Source organism: Sesamum indicum, linkage group LG3 (assembly GCF_026168435.1).
Source record: "Sesamum indicum cultivar Baizhima isolate 11 linkage group LG3, ASM2616843v1, whole genome shotgun sequence".
NCBI lineage: Eukaryota > Viridiplantae > Streptophyta > Magnoliopsida > Lamiales > Pedaliaceae > Sesamum > Sesamum indicum.
In genome coordinates, this window is record NC_142659.1 from 15,926,901 (window position 1) to 15,941,746 (window position 14,846).

Here is a 14,846-nt window from a genome sequence, read left to right on the forward strand (position 1 = left end):
TTTTAAAAATAATCTCTAAGATTTTATAAGTCCCAAAAATATATTATAAGATGTTTTAAAATAATTCACAATCAAACTATAGGGTAGGAATTGGACTATGTCTCTTATAAATTTTGTGCCGAATTAATCAATGATAAAACAATAACACTAAAAATCATAAATTAAATAAAATAATTGTATTTTTTAAAAACAATCAAGTGCAAAAAAGGGTCTTCTATTATTTTATTTTAGTTTTTCCTTATAGATATCTTGAAAGATGGTCTATATATATCTATACTATTATAAAAAAAAATAATAAAAACAAAATTATTTTGACATGGAGGAGTCCATTCAACTTACAACAAGTATTTCTCTATATTTGTTTCTTTCATTCAAATATATTTAATTACCGACTAGTTGATTACCAATAGTTACTTATTCTAATGCAATGTACTCACGGGGCAGTGCGCAACAATTGATATGACAGTAGGATTTTTTTTTTTTTTTTTGTAATAATATAGATAACTATAATGTACATACTCTTCAAAAAATTATTTGTTGCGATATCCGACACGTGTTAGATATAAATACGGCATACGCCTTATATACGTGTCGAACACGATATTCTTGTGTATGAAAATATAAAATAAAGAAGAACTTTTGGTGTGTCTTACCTGTTTAGGGTCTTTTTATGCATGTTTTTGAAGCCAGAAGACTTAAATGTAAGATATTTCTAATTTTTTATTTTGATATATGAGTTATAATGTACATTTTAATCATATGCTAATTAAGAATATATATAATAAAAAAATATAATATATAATTATGTACGTATTGTGTTTTAATTTTTTAAAATTTTCATATTATCATATCTATACCGTGTCATATATGTGTCTGTGCCGTGGGATTTTGAAATTTGCAGTGGGACACATAAAACCACCTAATTTGCGTGACATATTGAAAAAGTCACAATTGCCTTAAAGTCGCCAAAGATTTAAACACGACTATCACCTCATGTAAGAAACATGCAGAAAAAAGAAAAAAACAACCCAAATAGGAAAACAATGCACCGACGACGTTTCGTTCGAGTTTTTTTAATATGAAAATTCATTTGAATGTATTGTTTGTCAAACAACCGCTTTATTTAAAAGATTAAAATATTATAAGGGAGAATTGTTTAATATTTAATACGCAATATCTGAATTTTATGAATATAAATATTCATCTGAATGAGTATTTGTTAAACATAATTTCATTTATAAGTTAAGAGTAAATTATAAGGGGCTATCATAAGATTTATCTTAATTATAAATACTACATCATTATTCAAAAATTTACAAATATCCTTCTAAAATTACAAACATTATAACAAGTACTCCCGCAATAAACTGTCATAAGGGGGTATTTGTTAGGGTACTTGTAATTTCAAGAGGTATTTGGAATATCTAGTGAAGGAATATTTGTAATTATGATAAATTTTAAGTAAATCTGTTGTAATTTACCTAAAATTTAAAGATATTAGAGATATATGAGGGTCATTCGAAATTTAATATATCAACACATCCCATTTACGCACAAAACTTGCACAGAAAGCACCTGGATCGGATGGGTTCTCATCGGGTTTTTATAAAGCTGCCTAGCCAATCGTGGGTCCGGAGGTTACGAAGGCAATCTTGGAATTCTTTACCACGGGAAAACTGCTGAAGCAAATCAACACCACACTTTTGGCACTTATCCCTAAGGTACATGTCTCTATGATGGTGACAGATTTTCGCCCTATTTCTTGTTGTAATATTTTATATAAGATTATTGCCAAACTTATTGTGCAAAAGTTGAGTAGGGTGTTGGATAAGTTGATAAGCCCTTGTCAGGCTGCCTTTATTCCTGGTCGTTGTATTGAAGACTATATACTGTTAGCACAAGAACTATTTACAGGCTATAATCAGGCACGCCTACCTCCTAGATGTGCACTGAAAGTGAATATTCGAAAAACTTATGACACGGTAGAATGGGACTTTCTACTTGCAGTGTTACACCTGTTTGGATTCCCGACTACGTTCATTAGGTGGATAGAGGAATGTGTCACGATACCCTCGTTTTCCTTCGGGTTGAATGGGAAACCTCATGATTTTTTTACGGGATCGAGAGGGCTACGACAGGGGGACCCTTTATCGCCATATCTTTTCGTTCTCGTAATGGAGTTTCTGCATTTGATTCTTCAGCAGATGATTGATCAGGACATGCATTTTTCTTTTCATTGGAAATGTGAGCCTTCTCGATTATTTCAGCTTAGATTTGCAGATGATCTGTTGCTACTCTGCAAAGTTGATATGGACTCTATAGGGGTCTTTAAGCAGGGGTTGGACCTATTCGCCTCCTGGTCAGGTCTCCGGCTTAATGTGCATAAGAGCCATCTTATCATCTCTCGATCTGCACAAGAGATGCGGGAGCAGCTGTTAGAGATGCTCGGCTTCCAGGAAGGGCATCTCCGATGAGGTACTTGGGACTTCCTCTACTTTCCTCTAGATTATCGTTAACAGACTACCAGCCTTTATTATTGAAAATTGATCGACGCATTAAAGGTTGGGAAGGAATGAGATTATCTTATGCTGGGAGGGTACAAATTATTAAATTTGTCCTTATGGCGTTAAGTATATATTGGGCTTCTGCATTCATCCTACCTAAAGGTGTTATAAGGGAGATTGAGAAGCGTCTGAGAGGTTTTCTGTGGAAGGGCACAGGGACCAGTGGATATGCCAAAGTAGCATGGAGGGATGTCTGTAGGCCGGCGTCAGAGGGGGGTCAGGGCCTAAGGGACATCGCTACTTTAAACCGTGCCTTGATGAGCAAGAAGCTGTGTGATGTTATTCAATATGATAGAACATCAATCTGGGTAGAATGGTTATATAACGGGCGGTTACGTGATAAATCTGTATGGACGGTCACTGACAATTGGGGTTCGTGGGGCTGGAGGAAACTCCTTCGTCTACACCCCTTGCTTCAATCGATGGTGGACTATTAGATTGGTGATGGAAATTCATTTTATGTGTGGCATGATCCATGGCATCACCTTGGTCCCCTTATTGAGAGATTCCCACAGGGTCCACGTATGCTTGGCTTCGGACGCCGGACAAGCTCAGCAGTGTTATTATAGAGGGGCAATGACATTGGCCTCTCATTATGGACATTGAGTGCTTGGAGATTTTGCATGCATTGCCAATAATTCAAGGCGAGACAGATCGCATCATTTGGTGATTTGAGATGGGACGACCTACAGTTGCATCTCTTTACAGGCTATTGGACCCACCGGGACCCAAGGTAGGTTGGTCTTCACTACTCTCGGGTTCCCTGAAGATCCCCAGACATAATTTCATCCAATGGCTTGCGATTTTGGGGAAACTATCCACAGTTGATAAACCATGGCTATCATACCTAGGCGCCTGTATATTACGTGATGATGGCGCAATGGAGACACATACTCATCTATTCTTTTGATGCCGTTATGCCAGAAGATGCCTGACAGCGATTCGGCGGATTGTTCGGTTTGAATGACCTAATAGAGAGTGGTCACGGGACGTTGAGTGGGCTGCAAGGAAATGGAGAGGAAAACATATCATTAACTTGGTTTATCGTGCACTCCTGGCTGCTTGCATTTATCATATTTGGAAGGAACGAAATTTGAGACGCTTTGAGCATACGGAGCGACCATTGAATATCATAGCCACCATTATTATGGAAGATATTAGACAGAGGATTATCAGTGTTAATTTATTTCGTTCTATTAGTTCATGTGCGTTATATAGATTATGGCTATCGCTTGGCCTGTCGAGGGATAAACCACTAGTTGAGCACTGTTGTATTGTACGATCTTGTTTTATTAATAAAACTTACATTTACCAAAAAAAAAACTTTTTATTTTATAAATGGATATATATTAACAGTATTTAATTTGTAACTGTTGTTGCATTTACTTATTTTTTTTATATCTAAAAATATTGAATGAACATATCTATAATAAAGAAAATGGTAAATTACACCTGAGGTTCGATATAATTGTATATACCTACTAGTTATTTAAAAAAATTATAAATATCATCCTCATTTCAATGTACATCTAACAACGAGTCAATTTCATTAGAGTTTCATTCAATTTTACAGTGAACTGACCACAATATTATTATGAATTATGAATATAATATTTATATATTTTTTAAAAAAATTTAGAATATTTTGTGGACTAATATACCATTTGAATGATTTGATTTACCAACCTTCATTCTTTTTTCCATGTATTTAAAATATTTTCTTGGAAAAAGAAAAAAAAAAACAACAATGGTAAGACAGTCATTTCTATCTCATTGTTTAGGAGTTACATAAATATTTTTTAATTTAAGAGAATATCTATAATTTATCAAATAACAAGATAATATTATAATTATGTTAGATTTTAGAAAATGTGACTGTAATTTAAAAAAAATATAAAGAAAATTATCATAATCAATGGGATATGTTTATGCCTAAATGTAAGTGTGGATTTGAAATTAGGCCCAACAAGAGCCCAAACTTATTACAAACTACTGAACTAGTAGAGAATTTTATACCAACTCCCTATTGGGCTCTGTCCTAATTAAACGTAACGCCTTTATGATTTCGGCCTGTACTGTCGCATCCAATTTTGGTCCGTACATGTGCACTTGTCCTCTCAAAAAGTAAATAAATACAAGAGTAAATTACAACCTTTCTTGTAAATTTGACATAAGTACGAATACCTTTTAATTATTTAAAAAATTATAAATATTCTTATTATATCTGATGAAATTATATAATTATTGAATAGAAGTATGAAATTATCAACTATGTACTTATTATATTTTTTAAAATAGATATGTACTAATTTATTATTAAAAGTAAATGATAATTATACCCTCAATTTGAGATTTAGTGTAATTATATATAGATTTCATGTGATTTAAAAAATTGCATTTAGTACCCTTGAGGTCTGCTTTCGTCTATTGTCCCTTTGTTAGTAATTTATTTTAAATTTATTGATATTAACAAAATTGAATGAAAATTGATATTTATTCTTGATTGATATATTAGTAACTTATTGCATGTCAAATAAATTTTTTTTGACTAAAACTACCCTTATAATAGTAAAGATACATTTCCTCACATGCATTAACGTGTAAAAATATATGAGAATAATTTAGCATGAAAATTCTATTTGATATGTAATAAGTAAACCAGAGGTATATATAGATTTTTATCTCTTTTTTTTTTTTGTTAATATAAACTAATTCGGTAAGTTTGACTAACGAGAGAGACTTATTTGTTAGACGGGAAATAAATTTTAAGAGTGCTAAATATAATTTTAAAAATCCGCAGGAGTTTACGTGTAATTATTATCTTTTATTTTTAAACACTTCTAATTTTTATTACTGTTTTTTCTGTAATACAAACATCCGTTGTAGGATGTAATTATATTTTTTTCACTTTTGTATTGCATGAGTGGATTGGATTTTGTTATTTCTTCAGAGACTGATCATAACAACATCCCCACACACACACTAAACATTATGAAGGGCCGTATGGTCATAATTATTGGTGGGCACATTACACAAGTTATATGTGTTTGTGTCTTGAGATTTCAAATTACCATATAATTATGACAAAATATTTTCATAATTAAATATTTATGAATTGTTCTAAGCGTGATCTATTAAGTAATTATGAGGTTGGAAATCAATTATGAAGTTTTGAAAATTCCAAACTTTATATTTGGGAAATTATTATCAGATGAGATTTAAATATGCCACGATATTTAAATTTGTTGAAATATCAAAATAGTCCTCATATATCATTTTAAACGCCCTATAACCCCCAAACCCATGCATATCACTCTGAAGCTGGACCTGAACCTACCCCGATAATGTATTTGATGTACTGAATAGTACATTTACAGTATATTTTGCCGTGTAATAAACAAAGGTTTTAGACAAGTCAATATAAATTTTAAGTTACTATTTTATATTACAAGATTTGAATTATTTACAAATGTTGATTTATTAATATTTCTAAAAGCATAATTCCGGGTACTGACTAGTTATATTATATTTTCAAAATCAAAGGGAATCGATATCCGCCAAGTCCAGCAATCGTCGTAGATTACTAAAAGTATATACCTCCCTAGTTCAAGGACGCAAGAAATTAATATCGCAACAACCCCAAAACTATTATTAATTGCAATAAAGCCCATCACAAATTTCAAGATTTTCACCAAGCCACCATCACTCCCTTCACAGCCACATCTCAACAGAGATTTTCTGCGGTAGAAAAGGCAGAGATCTCTGAGCAAAATCAACCCAAAGGGGTCAACGCAAATAAAGCGCGGTCCCAAGTCCACAAGATTTGCCTATAAGCGTTTCTTTAGGATAGTACAGAGGAGAAGCCATCCAATTTAACAACTTTGATTTGGTAAGTGCTTTTATTGTGGGGCTAAGAGAAGAAGAGAGCAGTACCATATAACAGTAGGAAAATATCATAAACTATCAGAAACAAGAAACAAGAAACAAGAACCCCCCCCCCCCCCCCCCACCCTTCTTGCAATTCATAAAAGCTTCATAAAAAAGGGCTATAGAAGTTGAAAGTGATATGGCAGGAGAAGACTGAGAGTTTGTACAGATGCAACCTATGGTAAAAAGACTCATAATGGTTCTGTTGACTTTAAGGAGAGGAAACTGAACAGACATTAATGTGAGTTCAAAAGATTTTAAAGAAGGAAAGAGATCTACATATTGTCTCAGTGGTTGAGAGGCCTTAGTATAGTATATTTTTCTCATTCTTCAGTACACGTTGCTCCAGAAAGTTAGAGAGAGAGAGAGAGAGAGAGAGAGAGAGAGTGTTGTAGTAGGGTTTGTGTAAGTGGTTTTGTGGGTTTCTGATAGGAAGAAAGTCGAGATCTTTGAGGGCCTTTTTGAATTTGAAAAGGTGTGTTCTTCGTTTGAGTAGCTTTTTTCAAGAAACATTTGATTATTTTTACATTACTTTTCTTGAATTTTGGAGGAGAAAAATCTGTTTGTTTGACTGTGTAAATAGTGGTGACAGTCTCTTGAATTTGTGTTTGTGCTAGAAATGATTATGATTATGGTTTCCTGGTGAGCTTCTGATTGGTGGAAATGGAAGTTTCAATTGCTGTTTTGCCCTTTTCTTGATTTTTAGAAGTGTTGGAGCCTCTTGCTGTAGTGATTATTACACTCTTTTCATTCAAACTTTTCCCATGATTTTGTCTGTAATTTCTTGTATGTATGGTTGGTGAAAGTTCCACCCTTTTCATCTTTATCCCATTATTTTATCCATTTTAAAATTCTTTCCTCTCTGTGATGCCTTTTTGTCTTGTAATACAGTTCCTCACGAGGTTCTGTCAGATGGAGAAATTTTTCAAAAATTAAAGCTGAACCAAAAAAAAAAAAAAAAAGACAATCTTTATCACTGCACTATTTTAAGGTTTGATGCCATTTGTAAAACCATTTCCTCCACACTGTCTTCTGTTCATCCTCATCAGTTTCTCTGCTCACGACATGTAAAGATTCCAAGTGTCCTCCTCATAGTACTCTTTCATATACATTCTGTCATTATCCTTGTAAAAATACATAGTAACATCACTGTCTTTTCCTCTCATTCTCGACTCTTGAAGGTGAGAAATTTAAGGTAGAGATGGGAAAAGCTACGAGGTGGTTGAGGGGGCTGCTTGGGATGAAGAAAGACAAAGAAAATGTGGAAAGCAATTCACATTTTAGTGAGAAAAAGGAGAAAAGACGGTGGAGTTTTGCTAAGTCAGGGAAAGATTCAGACGGGCTGAGTCAGATTCCTGTGAATATTCCGGCAGCCGAAACGGCGTGGCTGAGGTCTTACATTGCTGAGACGGAGAAGGAACAGAATAAGCATGCGATTGCGGTGGCTGCAGCCACCGCTGCTGCGGCTGATGCGGCGGTTGCTGCCGCTCAAGCGGCTGTGGCTGTTGTCAGGCTGACCAGCCAGGGGAAAGGAGCTTTGCTTACTGGCGGCAGAGAGAGATGCGCTGCTGTCAAGATTCAGACAGTGTTTAGAGGTTATTTGGTAAGTGGGATTCGATTTTTTCACCTGATTGTTTGTCTGATTTCTTGAAATCTTGGATGGTTATGATGGGATTCAGTTTCAATTCATTCTTGGCCCTTGTTTTTAAGTTCTTGAATTCAAATTTGTTTGAACATGTATGTACTAGGTAAGTGCAATAGTATCTGTTGTTTTCTAGTCTGGATTTTGAAAAATTTTTCCTGTCGAATTCAAGTATTGGACAAAAGACAATAATTATGATATTGAATTCCATGTCCTTCTGTTTTGCTTGAAATGTCAGCAAACTGTAATTCCAACATTCTAATCAAACAAACCACTGTCTTCCATTTTTAATTTGCTGTCTTGTCTAATTATTACATTGCTTCTCAGTACTGTAATCTTCATGCATCATTGAACCTTCTTTTCTGGGAAACTCTATTTTGAAATTTTGAATTTTTGCAGTTTGAATTTGGTGTTGAGTGTGTAAGTAATGCTATTTCTGTAGTAAGTTTGTAGTAAAAACCTGGAAAAATTGGTAATATTGCTAATTTGATCTAGAATATCTGACAGGCCCGAAAAGCACTGAGGGCTCTGAAAGGGCTGGTGAAACTGCAGGCCCTTGTTAGAGGCTACCTTGTGAGGAAGCGTGCAGCTGCTACGCTTCACAGCATGCAAGCTCTTATCCGGGCTCAAGCTGCGGTTCGGTCCCAGAGGGCCCGGCGATCGATAAGTGCTGATTGCAGATTCCAACCGGAAATGAGAGCAAGAAAGTCCATTGTAAGACTGACGTTTTGAGTTCTTGGAGAAAGGTTTCAGTTTCTTGTAATTATGTTAAGTATTCATTATGGTTTTTGTGTTAAATTTGCAGGAGAGGTTTGATGAAAACAGGAGTGAATTTCATAGCAAGAGGCTCTCAGCTTCTTATGATCCCTCTCTCAACGCATTTGATGAAAGCCCAAAAATAGTGGAGATCGACACCTGCCGGCCCAAATCAAGGTCTCGAAGAATCAACACTTGCATGTCAGAGTATGGCGATGATCAGTACTACCAGGCAATATCATCACCTCTTCCATGTCCAGTCCCTGCTCGGTTATCGATCCCCGACTGTCGCCACCTCCAAGATTTCGACTGGGGCTTCATCACAGAAGATTATAAGTTCCCAACAGCCCAAAACACTCCTAGGTTTGGTTGCTCCGGCCGGGCCTACGCACCAGTCACACCATCCAAGAGTGTGTGTGGAGACAGCTTCTTTAGGCCGTACTCAAACTGCCCTAACTACATGGCTAACACGCAGTCATTCAGGGCAAAGCTGAGGTCCCAGAGCGCCCCCAAGCAGAGGCCCGAATTGGGCCCGAAGAAGAGGCTTTCGTTGAACGAAATCATGGCATCACGAACAAGTTTCAGTGGTGTTAGAATGCATAAGCCATGTTCTCAAGTTCAAGAAGATTATGAACTTCAGGAAAACTAATTTAGGCTGTCTTTTTATTGCATATGGGTTATGTCTATAGAGAAGAAGGATCCAACATGTTACCTTCTCTATGTCCCTCTCTTTTCCTATGTTTGTGTCCACAAGTAATAGAATAGAATAGAGTACTTGTGTAAATTTTCTTGACAAAATTATGTTGAGCAAGTCTAGTGAAGAAATTAATTTTTCTTTTATCTTTTTCACCTTCTCTTATACAATGGTACTTAAATTTTAATTTAAGGGTAAACTACAATCGATTGATTTAAAAATTATAAATATCCCCTTAAAAAATTAACGGTCATCTAACAAAAACTTCCCTTAGACAAGCATTTATTTTAAGGAGGTATTTGTTATTTTTCAAATGATGATATATTTGTAACTATGACAAACTTTAGGGATGCTCATTGTAAATTTGTGTAATTTTAAATAATTCGTAATAACATCTACTCATATGAAGCATCAAGATATGATACATAATGTCGTCTTGTCAAACGTTATTTTTACCTGAACTACAAGTTTGCATTGTATATCATCAAAAAAGAAAAAAAGAGCCAAAATTTAAATACAAGCGCTCGAACTTGATTACGAAATTGATCTCATTTCAACTAAACTTCAATAAATGCTAAAGATGTACGTTATAGATTCAAAACGAACGTATACTATAACTAATTATAATATTAACGTGTAACGTTCGACATTCATATAATATATAATTTAAATAATAATTTCCCGCTCCCACTAATTTATGTTGTGAATAATGAAAGATGCATCATGTGATGTGGGTTGGTGACGGTAAAATAGGCCATCTTATGTATATTTTGGGATGCACACAAAGAGGGGGCACAATTTTCGAGCCATGTTTGTTTTTGCAACATGACAGTCTCAACTTATTCCATCCACAATTACGAAAGAATATTCTTCTGTTTGCACAACACCAACGGTAGACACATCACATTACAAACACCCATTTCAAATTTTATGTCCTAAATACCCTCCACTACCCCCAAATTCATTTCCTACTCTCCACTTTTTTTTTGTTTTTTTTTTAACAGTAATATAAAATTTTGAAAGAATGGGTATAAACCATTGCTGACTGATAATCTCATTAACTACACTGATACGATTTTAAATTAAGGGTCAAGTAAGTAAATTTGTTTTTGACTCAGTTTTAGGTTGATGGACTAATGGAGGTGTATGTGCACTCACAAAGATTGGTAAAAATAATATAATTGGTACCGCATTTGAAGGGAACGAAATTTGAGACGCTTTGAGCATACGGAGCAACCACCGAATACCATAGCCACCATTATTGTGGAAGATATTAGACAGAGGATTATCAGTGTTAATTTATCTCGTTCTGTTAGTTCATGTGCGTTATATAGATTATGGCGTATTCCTTGGCCTGTCGGGGGATAAACCACCAGTTGAGCACTTTTGTACTGTATGATCTTGTTTTATTAATGAAACTTACATTTACCAAAAAAAAAAAAATAATAATTGGGTAATTCTCAATTATAATCTTTCGATATTTAAATTAGTAAAATCAATATAAAAACTAACTCCAAAGTATTACATATCGAATATAGGGACTATGTATTCTATTGGGTCAGTTGAAGGTAAGACATCTGTAAATTCTTGAAGTGGTTTGATCATTTTGGCAGAAACCTAAAAACGTGTTTTATCTATTTTACATCGTTTAATGTGATTCCCACATATACAAATTTGCTCAATAATCTTTATCTGAGGACAATTCATGGACTTGCTATATTTGCAATATGGTTCATAGAATAAGGAGAATTCTAAAACAAACCAAAATACAAAATAAATGCCTATGGATAAGACATCATTATTCCTTGTTTAATCATAGTAATTTCCACAACAAATGTTGTGTACTAAATTTCAAACAAAACATTATTCCTTGTTTAATCATAGTACTTTCCACGACAAATGTTGTGTACTAAAATTTCAAACAAAAAGGGGAAAAATATATATGTTCAAAGAAAAGGTTGAATATTTTATTTATCTTTTCTTGGAAAAGGTAAAAAAAAAATAGATTCTCTTTTGGATAAAATGTACAGAAGGTACCATCTTTATCTTTCTTACCTCTTCTTTTTTTTTTTTTTTTCACAACCCAACAATTCTTTTTCCAACTTTTAATGTTATTAACTTTTTAAATTTGGAGGACACGTGGCATCTTTTGAGGTTTAAAGTTGAGGAAAATACTCAAATGTGATTGGTGGAGATGGGATATTTAAATTCTTTGTGAGTAATGATTAGGGTTTGATTTGATCTTTGTTGTGATGTGTTTGGGGGGGATCTCTTGAAACTTGTGGGCTTTCTTGCTTGCATCATATGGGACTTTTTTATTTTTGATTTTTGATTTTTGATTTGGATTTTCCCTTTCTTGAAGTACTGTACTTGGTAAAAGACATAATGTTGAGGTTGTTTTGGTAATTGTGCTTCTTTGACTGCAATATCATGTCCTACCTCAAACATTATCTTGTACATCTCTTGTATCGAGTTGATAAGGGTCACCTTTATTGCATGTCTTGGACATTAATCTTGGTTCTCAATATTGCCCATGCTCTTTTTATCATAATGCCACTTAGGTCCCACTCTTACACGAATCAAATTTTTCCATCATATTTCTTTAAAGATTGATACAAAAATTTATAGTTTTGATCCTTCAACTTATGATAATTTCTTAAGACAACCTCAAGTTTTTAAATAACTATGATAAAAGATTAAAATTAAACCACCAAATTGAAAAAAAATTAAAATAATAGAAAACGTTAAACCCTAATCGACTGGTATGTCTTGTTTGATTCAAACACTAATTTTTAATTTTATATGACAGACACATTTCTCGAGAATAACATGGGATGTGATTAGTGGGTTGTCAATCGGTAATGATATCGTCATCACATCACAAATATTTAAGATTTCAACATTTAAAATGATCATCATCAAGAAAAATTGTCAAGAGATTCAAGAATAACAATAAATTATGCAGTATTAAAATAGACTATCTGAAGATCTAAGGGGATTTGTTGGGTATTTAAAAATGGATTAACCACTAAGTAGGTTTATTTAATGTAAATCGAGGTGATTAATATATATTTTTTTACACTCCCATTTAGTAGCTAGTTTGAAAAACTTTGAATTTTGAAAAAGAATGTGTGGGCCAACCAACCATATACTAGTTAAGTCGTAAGGTTGAGATCCCATAACTAATTAATAAACAACTCATGACGCAAATTCAGATTAACCCCTTATAGTTTGAAAAATTACATCTATTACTTTACTTCTGTCAAATAAATAAATCCATTTGCTAGTCAAAATTTACAGATTTATGCAAGTCAAATAAATCTTTATGGCAAAATTCATAATTTAATTCAGAAAAATTTATTTGACCTGCAATAAGTCATTAATAAGTCAATGCAGAGTAATTACACATAGACCCCTTGTAGTTTGAAAAATTATATTTAGTGTCTTTAACGTTTATTGTTTCCCCCCCCCCCCCAACAAATAGACATTTTCGTTAGTAAAAAATTATCGAATTTACTTATATTAACAAAACAATTGATTGAAAATCTATATTTATCCCCAACTGACTTATTATTGGTCTATTGCATTTCAAACAGATCTTTTCTGATCAAACTACACTTATACATCTCCACACGATAATGCATGTGAAGAATATTCACTGTTATAACGTACTTTGGTCAGAAAATATATATTTGACATGCAATAAGTAAGTAATAAGTCAACTAGGGGAAAATATAAATTTTCATTTGATTTTTTTACTAATATCGATTGACTTGATGGATTTTGACTAATAAATGGATCTATTTATTAGATATATACAAACGGACATCATGATTACTAGATGTAATTTTTCTAATCACAAAAAATTTATGTATAATTACTGTAAAACTCATGGAAACACAATGTAATTATCCCTAAATGTAATGAATTGCATCTAATAAAAAAGGTGGAGAATTGATAAAAGAATAAGAATAATTTGAATATAAGGGATGTTTTTTTTGTTTTCTTTTTTTTGGTCAAATAGGGCATTAATTTCACAGTCCTAATAATTTAATGAAATTCTTGCAAACTTTGAAAGGGAAAACAAATGAATGAGCTTCTTGGAAGGTGGCATTTCACTTTGAGAAGATGGATATTTTTGGAATTGTGGAGAAAATTAAGAACCCTAGAACTTAATTAGCCTATCTATATATATATATTGGGAAAGATGTGAATAGAGAGAGAGAGGGGGGTGGGGGTGGGGTGAAACCTAGGAAATTAATTAATGGGTTAATTAATTAATTTCTAAAAACTAGAGTTGGGGTCCTCATGTGCACTGCACTATACTCTGTTGAATGCTAAGCTTCAATTATTATTATTATTATTATTTATTCAATGTATAGTGGTCAAGATTTCCATGCCTAGCCTTTTAAGTGTTAGTTATGTATTATATATGTTACCCTTCAAATATTTATCCCCATGAGTAATACTATGTGAGTGCACAATTTAATTCTTTATTGTATATATTTAATTCAATAAAAAAGACAAGTAAATGAAAGGAATAATCTCTCATGTATGGACATTGATACCGCAATACGAATACAATACGACACGATACAAAGATATAAAATTTTTAAAAAGTTCAAATACGGTACAATACTGACACAACTATATAATATATATTTAATTTTTTATAAAATTAAAATATACAATACAAAAAATATTAAGATAAATTACTTCATATGAGAAGTGAACTCTTTTTCTTTTTTCTTCAATCTTAACCCATTTTTTTTTAGATCATAAAAAAAAAATCTCAAATATGTCTGACATGTCTTTTGTATTTTTATTTTGGAGACGCGAATACTATGTCTAACACGTGACGGAAGCGTGTCCATACCCAACACTGCAATTGAGACGTGTCTGTGCTCCAGACTACACCGAATAATTTTCTAAAGTATTCATGCATTATAGAGAATAAAAAATTAAGTTTAAAAAAATATGAGTAGAAAATTATTAACATACCTAATTAATTAAAAAGATATAGTTATTGCGTTTATGGGCATTCCTGTTAGTGAGAAATTGGGCTTGGGCCAGTTGAGCCTTTTAATCAAAGAAAGCTCATTAAAAAAAATTTAGATTCCAGCCCAATAAGAGAGTAGAGTAAACCCATCAACTTCAAGTATTTAAATGCCCACGAGTTCCCTAGACACTGTTCTAAGTTTAATAGTTTGGACACAAGATTCTTTTATGGAAGGTATCGTGTTCAAATTTTTTATGTGTGTAT

At 33.2% G+C, this 14,846-nt stretch overlaps 1 protein-coding gene across 3 annotated transcripts; it reads left to right on the plus strand.

Annotated features, from left to right (window-relative positions):
* Nucleotides 1-6,679: 6,679 nt before the first annotated feature.
* Nucleotides 6,680-9,738, plus strand: LOC105157695 (protein IQ-domain 26). Of its 3 annotated transcripts, none has more exons than XM_011074140.3 (4): nucleotides 6,680-6,966; nucleotides 7,673-8,094; nucleotides 8,641-8,847; nucleotides 8,939-9,738. In XM_011074140.3, the coding sequence occupies exons 2-4, from the start codon at nucleotides 7,693-7,695 to the stop codon at nucleotides 9,536-9,538; spliced, it is 1,209 nt and encodes a 402-aa protein (XP_011072442.2). In that variant the 5' UTR covers nucleotides 6,680-6,966; nucleotides 7,673-7,692; the 3' UTR covers nucleotides 9,539-9,738. The 3 variants fall into 3 exon arrangements, with proteins under 3 accessions (XP_011072442.2, XP_020547997.2, XP_088734678.1); XM_020692338.2 differs by lacking the exon at nucleotides 6,680-6,966 and adding an exon at nucleotides 6,974-7,558; XM_088878552.1 differs by lacking the exon at nucleotides 6,680-6,966 and having other exon boundaries at nucleotides 6,974-8,094.
* Nucleotides 9,739-14,846: the final 5,108 nt, after the last annotated feature.